The 18,183-nt window shown below is 33.6% G+C and overlaps 1 protein-coding gene across 1 annotated transcript; it reads right to left on the reverse strand.

Moving 5' to 3' along the window:
- Window positions 1-1,923: 1,923 nt before the first annotated feature.
- LOC137396761 (angiopoietin-related protein 1-like) lies at window positions 1,924-15,899 on the reverse strand. The gene is made up of 6 exons (XM_068083071.1): window positions 15,884-15,899; window positions 15,517-15,735; window positions 12,457-12,593; window positions 8,998-9,127; window positions 6,837-6,953; window positions 1,924-2,084 (listed from the first exon to the last, which is right to left on the reverse strand). The coding sequence occupies exons 1-6, from the start codon at window positions 15,897-15,899 to the stop codon at window positions 1,924-1,926; spliced, it is 780 nt and encodes a 259-aa protein (XP_067939172.1).
- Window positions 15,900-18,183: the final 2,284 nt, after the last annotated feature.

The following is an 18,183-nucleotide window of genomic DNA, read 5'->3' on the forward strand; positions in this document are numbered from 1 at the left end:
ATATTGATGAATCACTTGTTGGTGCATCGTTTCCTCATCGAAAGTTTGTGATGGTTGACTCAGTTTGTGATTGTTGATTCTGATCTTTTTTCTCTGTTTTGTTTACTGTTTAAATAGCAATGTTATATGTTTACCGTCTAAACTTACAGAAAGAAACCGTTCTTATTGTAGTAAAGATATGTTTTATGTTGGATTTTGCTTTAGAGTTATAAAATATTGTTTATTATTCAGCTTCTGCAAAATATACTTTAACGTCTATAAAAGAATGAAAACTTGATGTAAATTGACATGAAGGTGCACACGCCTCATTTTATATGAATCATATATAATTTTAAAATTACCACAACCATAGAAAATGTGTATATAGACATTCACCTTTGGAAGAGCTAGATAGTTGGTTAGAAAGCCAATAGGATAACTCATCCAAACCAAACAAAAACTATGGTCTGCGTGATAAATGTTGTTGGTTCCAGGGTATTCAATGGGGTACTTGGAGATCAGCTGTACAGGGTAAAAACACACTACATGTAGGTGATATTTGGTGTGATATCATGCTGCATGGCGCTACTCTAGCTGGACTTCGCTGAGCAAGTTGATGCGGAGTAATAAAGCGAGACTTGCTCAATCAGAATTTTATCACACTTGAGGTGCACTTTGATTGGTTGTTTTTCCCCAGAATGCAATGCTTTGGTTTCTAATTATTGTATCACTGTTTACCAATGTACACCAACACCATTTTGCTATTTTGTTACAATTGAAACATCTGCAATATGAGCTGTAAATTGTTCATATAGTTAATAAGATCACACACAGTCCTGTAATACCCAACACACTAGGTTTACAAAGATGCAAACATAAAGGACGACAAAGAAACAGAAATAAAAACTAACATTTGGAATTCAATCGCTGACAATCTTGAAAATTTTAAACATAACTGTATTACATTAAAACTGAATGTTAGTTAAATGGTACATACAAATCCTTAAATAATATTGTCGAAAATATAAAAATATTTTCTATGTGTTCTTGTAGCGAGCAATTCGTAAAAGTGTGATTGGCTTTTATAAAGGTCGAAGTTGTTTACGTTGCTGTCTACATCGCTGCTGAAGGCTTCACATTGAGTTGAATTTATTGTCAGCTGGAAAAAATATTAGACAGAATTTTATTGGATGTTTGTGAGCATACTTATGTTATCACTTGCTAGAAAATCACCCAAGTTTGTTTGGGTACACGCCAGCGATTTTTCCATGTTCCTCAAAACGCCCACAACAAAATCACCCTGTGTGTTTTAGATTTTAGATATATCGTTTTATATGCATGGTTAATATTAAAAGTATGTTATATAATACATGTGAGTAGCTACATGTACAACATAAAATCGGCATTCATTTGTTGATGGTATTCAAAGTTTATAATAGTAAAACATAAATGTCAGGTAGGCTGTCTGTCACCTACTTATCAGTATTATGGTAGCTGAGTAAGTATTTGATAGTGTATATCTCCCTTCGATCTGACAAAATTGCATGAAAACCTTGGCACTGTCAGTAACAAAGTCTGGCCTTAGATAATGTGAGGTTTAACATGTGTTAAAATGGAACACTGTATAGCAGCCTCCCTGCCTCGGAAGAGAGTAGCCAAATTGATGACTTCGCTAGAGAATACCTCTACCTCATCAATGGGCCCCGAAAGCTGGATGGAGTGGCTAACTCGCTGTTCGGCAGTTTGCAGGCCGATGAAGAACTGCATGGAACACAGAAAGAGTGGGCCAGGCAGCTGTTAGAAAACAGAAGTCAGTGGCAATGCATGACACTGCAGACAAACCAGCACATCAGGGCCTAGCGTCTGAAGAGAGCAGACTGAGCGTTTGAGGAGACCGAGTGGCCAGGCTGGAGTTTGGTGCCCAGCACCAGCTGCTCTGCCCTCTTAACTCAGAGTGGAATCAGTCTTCAGGGCCTCCACTGGTGGGAAGTGTAATGGCAGAGCACTGTGGTTAGGGCCATAGCAACAGATCACCTGGCTACCACAGTCAAAAGACTGAGCCTTGGAAGCATCAAGGAAAGCCCCACCAGCAATAAGAACTCGGGCTACCAAAAGAAAAAATAAGGAACTGAGACAAAGACTGAGGGGTGAGAAGAAGATCAAGAAGTAAATGTGTGTAAAATAACTATATCATCACTAATACATCTATAATTTTTACTTTATTGTAAAGCATTACACTGTCAAAACTGAAATTATAAGATTCAATAATTTACATTTCTGTAATCTATAAGTATAGAATAATATTGATCAATTTACAGAGCAAAGGTACATGCATATACATAAAACCATGGCCTGTGACACTACCAAATATTAAAAATAATTACTGTTATCTCTGGGAAGAAGATAGATGAGTTAGAAGATAGAATAAAGGAGAATAAAATAAAACCTACCTATTGGTTTCCTTAAACCAGTTCAGTAGGTAAAGTAACAAAGTATGACATAGCCTTTTCCAGTCTTCTTACTAACTAAGCTCCTGTTGAGCATCTGCTTTTAAAATATGTTGTGTCTAGCGTATGAAGAGTGTCAGTGTGTAGGCTACAGTTGTACGTTAGCCGGAAGGTCAATTTATACATAAAACGACTTCAAACCTTTTACATTAGTTCAAGCAAGTTTATTTTAGAAAGTGATACACATATCTCTTCTATATGCTCTTCCGTATGCTCTTCTATAAACAAATTTGCGTTGCCGCTGCAATGGACAGTAATTTCAACAACCTACACAACATATATGGTTGCTAGCAACAACAAAACAAACTGAAACTGACAACAACCTACACAACATATATGGTTGCTAGCAACAACAAAACAAACTGAAACTGACAACAACCTATACAGCATATATGGTTGCTAGCAACAACAAAACAAACTGAAACTGACAACAACCTATACAGCATATTTGGTTGCTAGCAACAACAAAACAAACTGAAACTGACAACAACCTATACAGCATATTTGGTTACTAGCAATAACTGAACAAACTGAAACTAACAACAACCTACACATTATATATGGTTGCTAGCAACAACAAAACAAACTGAAACTAACAACAACCTTCGCAACATATATGGTTGCTAGCAACAACAAAACAAACTGAAACTGACAACAACCTACACAACATATATGGTTGCTAGCAACAACAAAACAAACTGAAACTGACAACAACCTATACAGCATATTTGGTTGCTAGCAACAACAAAACAAACTGAAACCGACAACAACCTATACAGCATATTTGGTTACTAGCAATAACTGAACAAACTGAAACTGACAACAACCTATACAGCATATATGGTTGCTAGCAACAACAAAACAAACTGAAACTGACAACAACCTATACAGCATATTTGGTTGCTAGCAACAACAAAACAAACTGAAACTAACAACAACCTTCACAACATATATGGTTGCTAGCAACAACAAAACAAACTGAAACTGACAACAACCTACACAACATATATGGTTGCTAGCAACAACAAAACAAACTGAAACTGACAACAACCTACACAACATATATGGTTGCTAGCAACAACAAAACAAACTGAAACTGACAACAACCTATACAGCATATTTGGTTGCTAGCAACAACAAAACAAACTGAAACTGACAACAACCTACACAACATATATGGTTGCTAGCAACAACAAAACAAACTGAAACTGACAACAACCTATACAGCATATTTGGTTGCTAGCAACAACAAAACAAACTGAAACTGACAACAACCTATACAGCATATTTGGTTGCTAGCAACAACAAAACAAACTGAAACTGACAACAACCTATACAGCATATTTGGTTACTAGCAATAACTGAACAAACTGAAACTGACAACAACCTATACAGCATATTTGGTTATTAGCAATAACTGAACAAACTGAAACTGACAACAACCTATACAGCATATTTGGTTACTAGCAACAACAAAACAAAGTGAAACTGACAACAACCTACACAACATATATGGTTGCTAGCAACAACAAAACAAACTGAAACTGACAACAACCTATACAGCATATATGGTTGCTAGCAACAACAAAACAAACTGAAACTGACAACAACCTATACAGCATATTTGGTTGCTAGCAACAACAAAACAAACTGAAACTGACAACAACCTATACAGCATATTTGGTTGCTAGCAACAACAAAACAAAATGAAACTGACAACAACCTATACAGCATATTTGGTTACTAGCAATAACTGAACAAACTGAAACTAACAACAACCTACACAACATATATGGTTGCTGGCAACAACAAAACAAACTGAAACTAACAACAACCTTCATAACATATATGGTTGCTAGCAACAACAAAACAAACTGAAACTGTCAACAACCTACACAACATATATGGTTGCTAGCAACAACAAAACAAACTGAAACTGACAACAACCTATACAGCATATTTGGCTGCTAGCAATAACCAAACAAAGTGAAATTAACAACATTCAATATAACATATCGTAAAACCTCTAATTGAACGTCACCTCTTTTTAAATGCCTCCTCTAATTGACAGCCACCCTGAGAGAAGGGTTGAAAAATAGACTGCCACTCTCCAATTGAACGCCACCATGATTGACCACCACTTTGGCATTATTTGATCTTTACGAGCCCATAATATTAACTGACCAGTAAAAAAGTGTACACAAAATCGAATTATTAATGAATTGTTTATATCACAAACAATTTATTATCTCGCTATCCAATTCCAAAGATTTTTGTTTTCTTTTGTTAAAACTTTAAAAGCGGCACCATCGGAATAATCAATAACGGTTTCAGGCTAGTAGTAGTTCTCTGTTTAACACGGTCTTTCTACTTCGAAGAAGCCTACATATAAAAAATGGCTTAATTTTACGACGGTAGATGAACTTTCAAAGCAACGCTATAGAAGTGATTACTATCTCAAGCTAATAGTGGTCCTTGCTTAACGCGGTTCTAATCCTTTGAAGGACATGCGTACAAATACCCGATTGCAAGTTTTGGACCAAAGGTTACGTTTACTAAGCAAACTTTTACTAGTTGTGTTTGTACTAAATGCAGCACGTGAAAGCTATGCTAAAATATGTTTGCACGCTAACATCGACTAGTTCAGCAGTGCAAAAGAAGAGTTGAAGTCGGAGGATACTACACGAAGTATTGGGCAACTAAAATATGTTTGTTTCATTCAAGCAAGAATCAGAACGCAGCTATCCGAGCAAACGATAGAAATACTTTTGTGTTGAAAACCTTAATTTTTGTTTCTGCATGTAATATAAGTTTGATTCATTTATTTCAATTGTTCATAATATAAATATTTGTATCATTTGATAGATTATTATTGTATAATTTATAAATATCCTTGCAGCTTTCTTAACATGGGTTACGATGGAACGATGCTCATAACTCCACTTATTATGCACATAAAAAGTTAGTTTTGGCTGTAAATTGAAGCAAACACATATGAAAGAGTGCAATGAGCTTTTATTTTATTTGTTACGTCATTTCCGGATTTGTGACATCACCAAAAACTGTATTGGTGACGGCATGAATGTGAAAATAACGTCACAAAAAATGTATTAGTAATGGTCATTTGCGGATTCGTGATGTCACAAAAACAATTATTTGTGACGCCATCTCCGGATTCGTGACGCCACAAAAGTTTATTAGTGACGGTCATTTTTATAAGTGGTCATAAAATCAAATAGAGATGTAAATTAAAAATATGTCTTCAAATTCAAAATGAAATAAAAATTGAAAATTCAAGCCAATTGCAAAGAAGAACACTGGCTATAATATCATCAAATGTCAATTGCACACAACAGATATCAACTAATAAATATATTTCTCGATGCACATTTATTAAGAGATCTTTGACATGTTAGAGACAAGTTGACAGATTTATTGCATCCAACAGGTTTAATATTGTCCAACGAAAAAAGAGAGCAAAATATAGGCGATGTTCGTTTCACCCGCAATAGCGCTAGATTTTCCTTCCAAAAAGTCTTAACAGCCATTGGAAAAATACACCGCGAGCTTCTCTTTGAACACCTCCTCTAACTGACCGCCACCATAGAAGAAGGGTTCAAAAATAGAGCCCCATGGCGTTCAATTAGATGTTTTACGCTGTTTGGTTGCTAGCAATAACAAAACAAACTGAAACTAACAAAATCAATAAAACACATAACGTTGCTATTGATAACAAAATTAACTGAAACAAGTTTCAGCAGCAAACAAAAGAAAACAAATAATCGTCCTTCTTTTTATAAAGCAATACAGTGAATTAAATTATTGGAGTATCGATAACTTATTCGTGCTCATATGCATGATGCTTGATTTTACATTTTCAAAAGGGTCTCCACATTACTAAAACGAGTGACAGAAATTTTAAATGTGTTTTTGGTCATTTTAATTGTCATTATATTCATTATTGTCGTAGTAATGAGTTTAAATTTGACAAAAAAGTATCAGCTCTCTAATAAACTTGTGAATATTTTAATAAGTTGATTGATGGTGCTTTACCCAAAATGCATGGTGTTTGGACAGCAGCCATATTTTACGAAACAATTACAACTTCACCTACAATAGTGAGAGAAAGTGCGTTTGTTATGATATATTTGATTTTAGACAAAATCATAAGAGACTTATAGGAGTGTTTATGGTGACATCAGCAGACAACCAACATATACTATAATTATAAATATAATACATGTATATTAGAGTTCCAACAGAGTCATGTTTGTACATCATAAAGTCAATAGAGTTTAGTAACTAGTTAGTTGTGTCTATTGACTAGAGTTAATACAACTTAATCTCTACTGACTCTCATCACTGTCTCTTTCAGCTGGTATAAGTGATCCCAGTGGATCGAAGCAAGGTCAGTATTATTATAGCCACCATTGAGGTTAGACCCACAACTCTTGTACCACCAGGCACCTGCAATATACACAATTATCTAAGTTTACAATCCAAATAAATGCTCTCATCTGTCTATGCTATATATAATATGTAGCCTGTGTTCCTGGCTGCTAGCTTTATAATAACATTGTGTTAATTTCCAGTAAATATTTGATTATTAGCTATTGTCCTTATACTTTTATGCAGTTGATTATTTAGGTGAGACAGACAGCTGTTTTAAAATAAAACTTTCTTAAGTTATAAATATCAACAGTTGGTATCTGCTCATTAGAATGTGTTTTACTGCAGGTAACTTATATAAGAATCTGGTTTAAACTATTCATAGTTTGATGTTTAAGGTTAAAGTTCATATGATGATTTAAAGTATATGGTTTAAACTCATACAATCTCTCAAACCTGCATTCAGACACCAACTGTCAGATCTAGCTGACCAGCTGTCATCACCATACAATATCATGGTACAGATAGATAAGGATTTTGACTAAACATATAAATTAAATGCAACTTTTAAGTAGCTGATACAAGTTACAATTATTAGTATCATAATCATTACTAAAATATTAAAAAAAGGACAATGAAGATGGTAAAAATTTAGCTAGACAAACTTCCATCACTCCTTTGTGTCTATAGGAGTTACAATCTCCTAGCAATTTCATTGTAAAGGTTAACAAGGTTAGACATACTGCACAATGATAATTAAGAATTTATCAATAATTGCTGGAAATTTATTGCAATAATAACTTATTATTATCTTTAAATGTAATTTGTTTTCTTTATTTGATTATGCGCAATACGGTTTTTACAAATCATGTTACACTATAAAGCTTAATAAGTCATATGATAATATAAATAACCCCGTAATCAAAGCTATATTAAAACATTTACTCTTATTTGAATATAAAGTGAAACCGTGTCATACAACCTTAATACATATTTGGCGTGAAATCATATGTCAAAGTGCTTGTATCTCAATGCAATATTTTCTCTACAAATTAACTAAATAAAAATGAATTTGTTTGCATACTAAGGAACAAACACCTAAAACAGGACAAAATTATGAAAAAATACCTTTTTAAATGTTGTAATTAACTATCTATGCTCACAAAGTAACAATTACCTATTTAGTGGTTATGATTTGCAATAAAATGTAACATTACTGAGTACAGTACTGTTTGGAGTGTTTAACTTTGAGACAGATGTAATGGCTAACAGCGAAGTGAAAGAAACTCGAAAGTTTGTTTTTCAATAAGCTAGACTAGCGTGACGCTGCGTAACATAACTGGAACTTTTAATTTCATATAAATGAATTTAAATTAAAAGTTTCCGTTATGTTACGTGCTGCATCATGCTAGTCTAGTGTATCAAACACAAAGCTGTCAAGTCTCTCTCACTTGGCCGTTAACCAATGTAAATGAATTTAGTCAAACACTTAAAGCTAAGTTTTATTATTTTAATTAATAAACTTTAATTTTGTCATCGTCCTAATTTTTATATTAACAGCTTCTGGTTCGATGACCATTGTGAGCTCTTACTGTAACTATTAGCCAATTTTTTGGTACTTTTTTCACTAAAACAACAAAATAAATTGAGTTATGCTGTTCTCGAACCCAGCCTGTCGCATACTGGGCCATTTGATGACCATTGACAACCTGTTGTAAGTTCATATCTTAAAGGTTTCTTATATCTCAAAGTAGTAACTGACTCAAAATTTTGCTGATATCTCCATTTGCTTGTATCTTGGGGCACTCGTTTGTTGAGGTATGATTGCACTACATTCGCTTAGCCTGCATTCCTAGCTGCTAAATTTATAGCAACGTTATGCAGTTTACTAGTAATAAATTAAATATTCACCAGCTATCTTATGCTATCACCTAGTATATACACTCCATGATAGACACTCTAACTAGTTATGTTATAATAATAAGTCTTGTAGAGTTAATAGTGTTTATATAGTATAAAATAACTAGTTATCATGTAATAGTAGTATTAGGATTCATTTAAATATAATTATGTTTATATGAGCTGTGAAAAGATGGACAGCTACATACATGTTTATACTCACCATGCCTGTCTGTTGCACAGTTTACACCACTATATTCATCATGGTCTCGGTCCTTTGTAGAGAAAGACATACCATTGTGGTAGGAAAGACCGTACTCAGGAAGACTCCCATTATAAGCTACACTACTAACCTGTTGGTAAGATACATAAACACATAATATAATACAGATTAATACAGTGGAGAATGACAAATCTACAATAAATAATTTATTATTTAGCATGAATAGTACATTCAAAGAAATAATAACTTTGAGCATTAAAACTTTATTATTTACCAAAATTTGAATTTTTGTAAAAAAGAACGTTTTGTTGTATTTTAAAGATCAAGTTTTATAAAAAAAAACTTTTAATAACTTTTTTAATTGTTTAAAGAATGACTTTATAAGTTCCACAGCAAAGAAAATTGTATATTATGCAATATATTATTTTGATAAGTGTCATGGAAGTGCAAATGCTCTTTTGTGTACTTTACATTGAAACCCATTATGTACTCTATATTAAAACTAACTGTGCACTATGCATTAACTGGGTTTAAATGCTTTGAACATATCGAAGCATTTTTTACTCTGAATCCTAGAAACAATCAAGTTCAAATGAAGTTGATGCCATTTTGATTAGTAAAATTTGTGTAAAGGCATTTGCATTGAACCTACTATTTAAAATCACAGAAACTCTCACAGCGGATGGATTTGAATTAATAACAATTGATAATACCAAATTAAGCTTATCAATTACCCAAATAAGCTTTCCCGATAGAAGTAAAAATATCACTGCATTTTATTACACTATCACGTGGGTCTATTATAGATACTTTTGCTAAGGATAGGTTGCTCATACAACAATGAAGATATAAATATCTTTTTATTTTTTATTACGTTATTCATTAAACAAATGATCCTGCTACTTTTACTGCCTCCCACTGCACTATTCCTAAGCTTAACGCTTCAAGTATTAAAACATTTTTCTAGCTAAAACTGATTGTCATTCATGCAACCTTTGATGTAATAATTGTATAGCAAGTAGTACATTCCACTGCTGTTTTGTAGTATAGAGGGGTACTCATATTATCAATAATAAAAAAATTCTGATCAGATATCTTGGTCGAGTTAGTACAACAATTGTATGAAGCTTTAATGAAAAAGTGACCCAGACCCAGATGTGAGTATATCTTAACAAGTTCTGTTTTGAAGAGTACATAGCTAGTCTTGGAAAATTGATAAAGTGCAACTTTGAATCATGGAAACGGTATGGTGCAAATTGGTCAGCAGAGGTCAACTCCGAATCTATTCTATGCATAGAAATCCAGTGATTAAAACCCTTTGTTACTTATGCATACAAATCTATTAAATTTCGCCCATTAGAAGAGTATGAATTGAAGCTTTACAAGCAGTTATATTTTGTCAATTGAAAATCAGTTTTTATCGTTATAACACTTTTAATGAAAATACTAACTGAATGAAAGTATTCTACAAACCAAATAGCTAGCTTAATGTTTAGTGAGAGCTGTAAGTGTTAATGTACATCAGATATAGCGAGTTAGAATCTTCTTTTTATGATATTTTATCAAGCAAAAGCAACATAGAAATATTGCATTTATTTAAAAGCGCACTTTGATGTTGGATTTGACACGACCATTGTTTTTCAACAGAGTTTTACATTTAAAGTATGCGTTTCACGTCCTATGGTTAAATATATACCAGAAATAATCTAAAGCTAGCCATGACCCAAATTAAAAGAGAAAAGTTGTAATAGGTTGAGGAAAGATAACTCCTACAGTATATATATTTGTAATAACTTGTTAGTTCACATAATAATTATGATGTGTTATGAGCATTGTTTAGAGAGGTAAGAAGTGATATCAACTTAAGGGATTATGTCCACTCATGTTTCTTTGTTAGGTCTATTATTATTATTAAATGTTAATTTAATATTAATTATGATTTTTATTAATATATTATATGAATTTTCATCATGAATTTTATCAGCTAGTTTTTACTTAGTTTAAGTTTTGAAGTTTTAGTTATTAATAACTTTGTGAATATAAAATACAGATAATTTACTCAGTGTGAGGCAGAGGTAACACTCACTGGGTAGGTCCATTTATATACATATAATTGTTAGTAGACCAACAACATTAAGATGACTGATACTCATAGGAGGTATGTTTATGTGTAAGAGACAATTTATAGAGCAGTTTATTTGCGAAAAACACATTCCTTCTTAGTGTTCAAAATCATATTGATATTTTTTCTTCAGATTAACTACTTAAAGGTTGACTTGCAAAACAATTCACATTAGATTTGGTATAAAAAGATTCACCATGTCTTACTCTGTTGTGTTGTAGGTGTCAAATATGTGGAAATGTGTATACAAGCTCTTGAAAGCTCAAAAACAAACAGTTAATCACTGCCATCACAAGACCCCCATAGATTAGAATCTATTTCCAAATTGGCTCAAATTGGACATAGTTGTACAATATGGCTTCTGTTTACATTTTCACCCAACTTCAATCGTCGAAATATTTTCAAAAATATACTTCTCGCATTCAATGAAACCATGTCTATTGTTCTCACACGTCAAATTCATCATCATTGTAATGCTGTAATTTTGAGCACTGATATCTCATAATCTACTGTGAAAATTTGTTTAATTTTTTAACTTAGCTCGAAAGACGCATATCATCCTCTAATAAACATGACGAGCCTGTTGATCACCTGTAATAGTCGAAAAACACTGCCAAATTATTCACGCTGTTTGGCAAGACGTATGGGTCACATGATCAAATTACGACTGGGCAATCAGACCAAGCCGAAACAAAACAGTAAAGTAGTGAGCATATATATTTGATACGGGCTTTTGGTAGAACCCGAGGTGTTTGTCATAAACTAGCGCTACGAGACGTTTATATAGAGCCTTTTATTGATTTTTCAATTTACGTGAGAACATCACGTGACAAAAACAATAATCAAATGTAATGACTACATCAGAGAAATAAACTGATTTCAATCTACGGCGGGTTCATGATGGCGCGATTAACTGTTCGTTTTTTAGCTTTTAAGAGCTAGTAATCACATTTCTACATTTTCTGCACCTACGACACAACAGAGTAAGACATGCTGAATCTTTTGATACCAAATATCTGTAATGTGAATATTGTAGCAAGTCAACCTTTAATATTTTCTTTTCAGAGTAACTTTGTCATTTCAATCATATTTAGCTGGAGAAGATCTCGGAGCGATAGGATTCTTACCAACTGTGAATTACATGTAACTGTCATCATATCAACTCAGCACACAATTCCACCTCTTTTTACCAACTTCATATACAATGTTTCTATTAATCAGTTTTTATCATTACATTCAATCCACATTTCCCTATTTAATCAAGCTTAATTTGTAGTTGTCTCCCTCCCTACTAGCATACATTCACTTCATTTAGTCCTTATGCTCTACATACTCACACTTAGCTTGTAATTGTCTCCCTCACTCCCAATTATAAAGCTAGACCAGGTTCCAGACAGTATAGTCCCATTGGCGGCTTTCACAAGAATGTTCAGCTTCCTATTAGTCTGAGTTAAAGCATGGATCTTATCCAGTCCTAAAATATGAAATATACAAACATAAAATTGGTACATACAATAATAATATCCATTTAGAAGCATATATTCTATAATACATAATAAAAGAACACATCTGGCATTTTAGGTCATAGATGTCAGTTAGTTATCTTTCTTAGTGAAACTTTGATTACTAATATATGTTATTAGGAGTTGAATAAAACAGACTTGAGTTGGAAAATGTACTTAGACACCAAAAAAGATAGGAAAGTGATCTTCAGCTTGTTATATTACTGAATTTATAAGCCAAGTAACTAAATTAAACGTTGAATAGACTTAAACTTAATAGAGAGGTTTAAATAGTTTAAAACTTGTGCATACTTGAAACTTGATGCAATGTGAATACGTATATGCCATATGGGACATCAGTTAGATTGGGAGTTGTCTGATCATTATGATGAAGAGCTCATGAATGAAAACAGCACAAAATTGCTACTAAATCATGATTATTATTGACCAACACCACTTAATATGAAAGAGACTAACTGGCTACAACAATTACTAATGGCTATTCAGTGAAGCAAACCACTCTACAGAGTGTCAAACACAAGGAGAGGTATATCACCAATATTACAGGAGCGAGCTAGATTTATGACTTGTTGGAGCGAAGTAGCAGTCAGCATGCACCAGATCAGCAACCACTCATCAGCGAGACAATTATTCCACACATGCGACACTTACAACATTTTATTTAGTATATTTAGATATAGCTTATAACATCATTTTAGTCTAGAAAATAGAAATTTTAAGTATTTTAAACCAACTTAATAGAAATTGGTTTACTTTTAAACCATAGACTTCTTAAAGAAAGGGCTGCACACTGTGCCGGTCAGGATTTGGAACTTGGGTGCTAGACTTAATTGGTGTATCTCTAAAAACGATTCTAGATGGCCTAGAGAGGTGATTGTGGTGTCATAATGGGGGTTTCTAAGGACAGCAGATTTAATTATGCTAAAGTAAATGTACTAGAAGGTTATCTAGAAATTAAATAGGTCAAATTCCAAGGAAAAATAGCATAATTTGGCTGAAAATTAGTCTAAATTGGCCTCAGCATGGATTAAAAGAGTGATTTTTGTGTGTATTGATGGACTAAAATCACTTCTAGATAAAATAAACAACATCAATGCAATGAACATTATTACCACTATGCCTATTTTAGTAACTTACATGCAAAGGTTTATCAAAATGGTTATACTAGTAACAATAAGTACTTAATTTGACAACTTTTCTTTTCTTCTCAAGCACTCAAGTTGCTTTTTTGTCACTTTTATCAAGCACAAATGACTTTGAGAAAATATTAGATAATGTCACACATGCTCCATGAATTATTGCCATAGGTCTATGATTAAGTGATATTGCTCGGCTAAGGTAAACACAGCAGCAGTGAAGGTTACAGTCAATGAATAATCTATGAGCAGCATGAACCAAGTAAACAGTGGACATTTTTGGTACAGTCAACCCATCCCTGTTCAAGTTAGTAATAAAATCAGCATCTGCGAGGTCTTCAGCTGTCTCTGGTTCTACAAAATCATCTGTCCCACGGAACTTGTGCTCTAAAAACCCTGCTAAGAAAATGATTTTGTGTTTTGATGTCTCATCCGAGTTTATCAGTTCCTCAGTGTCAGTAATGGTAAGATCATATTGCTCATTATCAATGGAAATGTTGTTTGTTCAAGACATAGCTTGTGATGGGGTTGATGATATGAACTCATACTTAAGTGGTGAGTGTAGATTCTTAGTCTTGGCACTTGCCTTGATGCCTACCCCGTCAATAAAAGGAATTACCCCCACTGTGTTTTCGAGCCTGACCGAAGAACTTTTCAAGAGTTTCATCAGAAAATCTTGCAGGTAAGACATAGCTGAAGCTATGTTCATTTAGAAGAAACTCTGCAGCCTCAATGACTGTTTTCGTTGATATCACAAAAGCATTTAAGATTTGCTTGGTAAGTTTTTCATTTCGACCTCGGCCACCTTGCCGAACCAGGAACTGACAAACTCTGATGAGACATCAAAACAAAAAATGATTTTCTTAGCAGGGGTTTTATAGCACAAGTTTTTGGGACAGCAGACTTTGTAGAACCAGAGACAGCTGAAGACCTTGCAGATTTTGATTTTATCACTAACTTGAACAAGGGTGGGTTGACTGTACCAAAAATGTCCACTGTTTACTTCGTTTGGGCTGCTCATAGATTATTCATTGACTGTAACCTTCAATGTTACTGTGTTTACTTTAGCCAAGCAATATCACATATTCACAGCCCTATGGCAATAATTCATGGAGCATGTGTGACATTGTCTAATATTTTCTTAGTCATTTGTGCTTGATAAAAGTGACAAAGAGAAGCAGCTTGGTTGTTTGAAGAGGCGAGAAAAGTTGTCAAATCAAGTACTTATATTTACTAGTATAACCATTTTGATAAACCTTTGCATGTAAGTTACTAAAATAGGCATAGTAGTAGTAATTTTCATTGCATCGATCTTGTTTATTTTATCTAGAAGTGATTTTAGCCCATCAATAGACACTGAAATCACTCTTGTAACCCATGCTGAGGCCAATTTTGACTAATTTTAAGCCAAATTATGATATTTGTCTTTGGAACTTGACTTATTTACCTTCTAGATGACCTTTTAGTACACTGAATTTAGCATAATAGAATCAGCTGTCCTTAGAAACCTCCATTTTGGCAACGGAATCACCTCTCTAGACCGTCTAGAACCAATTTTAAAGATACATCCAATTTAAATCTAGCACCCAAGTTACACATCCTGAGCCTGACAATGGGCAGTCCTTTCTTCAAAGAGTCTATGATTTAAACACTTAATGCTGAACAATCTGACAAAATATTTAAAAGAAAATAGCTGGTAATAATATCATTAAAAAGAAACTAATTCCAGTAATCTCACCTAGCCAGTACTCTCCAGTTATAGTGCCAAATCCCTCTTTGTAGTGTGACCAGTCTTGGTAAAAATCAACGCTGCCGTCGAAACGTTTCTGGAAGACAGTCCATCCATGGCCATCAAAAAAATCACACCAAACAGGAAATGGTTTCACACCGCTTGTAGGTGGATCTATTAGGTAGACTCCAGAGGCAGTTGCTCCAAGTTCATAATGTTCCTGGCAATCTATTAAAGTATAAGGCAAACTTATTGAAAAACTATCATGATTTGTTTTGTCTAGCAAAGACTTAAAAAGTAACTGGTCAAAGAGTAAGACAGTCTAATGGTTATTAGGAGAAGAGACCCAGCTAAGTGTGAGGAATGAGAATCTTACCTTTGCCTACCGGCATGGTCGTTGTTGTTGCTTGTTTGGTCGTTGTTGTTCTTACCTTTTTGGTAGCCGCCAACGTCGATGTGACTTCTGTAAACAAAAAATGATTAAAGCTACTTTGGTTATAAATGTTGTTTAGGCGCAGCTTTGAATATGCCATTTGAAAAACAAATTTTTTTTAAAACTTAGTGCAGTAAAAATTGATAATATTCTCAGTGTTCCAAGTTTAAGAGATGTATTTTTGCATTTAAAACTTTTTTCTGCATTCATTTAGAATTACTTTTTGTACGTCGAAGTGTTGTAGTCCTTTTTGTGGTAACTTCTGCTGTTGATCTGTACACTATAAATGACATGTATATATTTATACAAAAATATTTTAGTATGGTAGTTCATATACAGGTAGTTCAAGTTTGTGGTAAGGACTTATCAACTTGCTTCAGAATTTTAATTCTGAAGCAAGCTTCCGCTGTTGATCTGTACACGATAAATGACATGCGCATATTTATACAAACATATTTGAGATGGTTTATATAAATGTAGGTTAAGTATTTTATTAAAACTTATCAGCAGACCTCAAAGTATTTAAATAAAGGTATCAGATAATTAATTAATTTGGTAGAAACCAGTAGAGTTGTGCACAAACCCTAGTTGCCCTTTTACAAGTTAGGTATTACCTGGTGTGGTAGAGGAACTGGTTCTCACTGCTTGAGTCTTAAGAACATCAGAACGACATGACATCAAAGTTTTCAGTAAATTATTGTAAGTAATTCTTGCTGTTTCCAAATGTACGGACGTAAAGTCGTCATGGTAGAGTCCACGCTTGAACCTGATGAGATCAGGGCACTCAGTTTTTAATAACTGATGTATGGTGTAGATTTGATGTTGGTAAAAGAACAACTCTTGCTCAGTCCTGTCAGGCTCAATAACATTAGATTGTGCAACAGATATTACCAGAGTGACCAGAGCGAGTTGTAGAAGAGCAGCCATTGTAGCGTAGCGCCGTTGATAATGATTATACAGGTCTAGTTTATCTATTTATATATCGAGAAACATAGGAAAAATCAGAGCCCATGTTTAGTCCCGCCTACAATTTCGTTCAGGCACCATAAAGCCTTTGCATAAAGTTAGAAAATTTATGGGACACCACCGTATTCTCATACTATCAAAGTTTAAAGACCTGGGAAAAAAGATATTCTATGGTGAACCTGCTGAAAGCCGGCCTTTTGGAGCATATTTTCCGTATTTTTCATTTTAAATGGAAAATTTTATAACATTCCTTTAATGAACCCTTGATATTTTTACATCATTAATGCTTGTTGTTGTGAAAAATACTCCAAGTTGTGCAAATTGTAAGCTACCATCAAAATTGATTGGCTTTTAAAATCCTTGTATAGCTTCAAGTGATTATGATATAGCTAATGAATTTAACTTATATTTCAGTAGCATTGGAAAGCGCTTGGCTTCTAACTTCAATAGCAATGCTTCGCAGCCTGAAAGCAGTCCTGAAGCTGAGGTCAACAGCGATTCCTTAGTTTTCCAATTTAAACATACAGATAAAAATAAGGTTCTAAAACAGCTATAAATTATGAATTCAAATAAATCTTCTGGACTCGATAATATTTGTGCTAAATTTACCAAATCTTTATCTCATGCTGTAGCCGAGCCGCTATCTAAAATAATCAATTCTTTATTTGAATCCGGCAAAGTTCCTGCACAATTTAAAACTGTGAAAGTTATTCCATTACATAAGAAAGGATCTTGTGACGAATGTGCTAATTATTGTCTTATCTCTATCTTACCTATTTTAGTAAGATAATGGAAAAAACTTGTAAATCAGCAGATTCTTGATTATTTTGAATCCAACAACCTTCTCAATCAAAATCAATTTGGCTTTAGGCGGGAAAGAGGCACACCGGATGCAATTTTATCTGTTACTGATCAAATTCTAGAGTCTTTTAGTAAAAGAGAATGTGAAAATAGTATTTTAATAGATTTTAGAAAGGCATTTGACACCATTGATCATAATATATTACTTAACAAGTTGAATAATTATAATTTTAATCCATTGACTATTAATTGGATCCATGGAAATCTGTCAAATAGAACTCAAGTCACACAAATAAATGATTCATATTCTAATTCCTGCGATATAACATGCGGTGTGCCTCAGGGTTCTGTGTTAGGGCCAACTCTTTTCTTACTATATATAAATGATCTTTGTCAATCTCTACAGTATCTAACTCCAAATTTACATTGTATATGCTGACGACACAAATTTGTTTTTTTCTTCTTCTGACTTGAAT

Source organism: Watersipora subatra, chromosome 5 (assembly GCF_963576615.1).
Source record: "Watersipora subatra chromosome 5, tzWatSuba1.1, whole genome shotgun sequence".
Classification (NCBI taxonomy): domain Eukaryota; kingdom Metazoa; phylum Bryozoa; class Gymnolaemata; order Cheilostomatida; family Watersiporidae; genus Watersipora; species Watersipora subatra.

Coding starts and splice junctions, on each gene's coding strand:
- LOC137396761 (XM_068083071.1), bottom strand. Junction 9,128..12,456: donor GAGACAATTACAAGCTAAGT/GTGAGTATGTAG, acceptor TCTTACCAACAG/GTTAGTAGTGTAGCTTATAA. Junction 6,954..8,997: donor CTGTGCAACAGACAGGCATG/GTGAGTATAAAC, acceptor TGTATATTGCAG/GTGCCTGGTGGTACAAGAGT.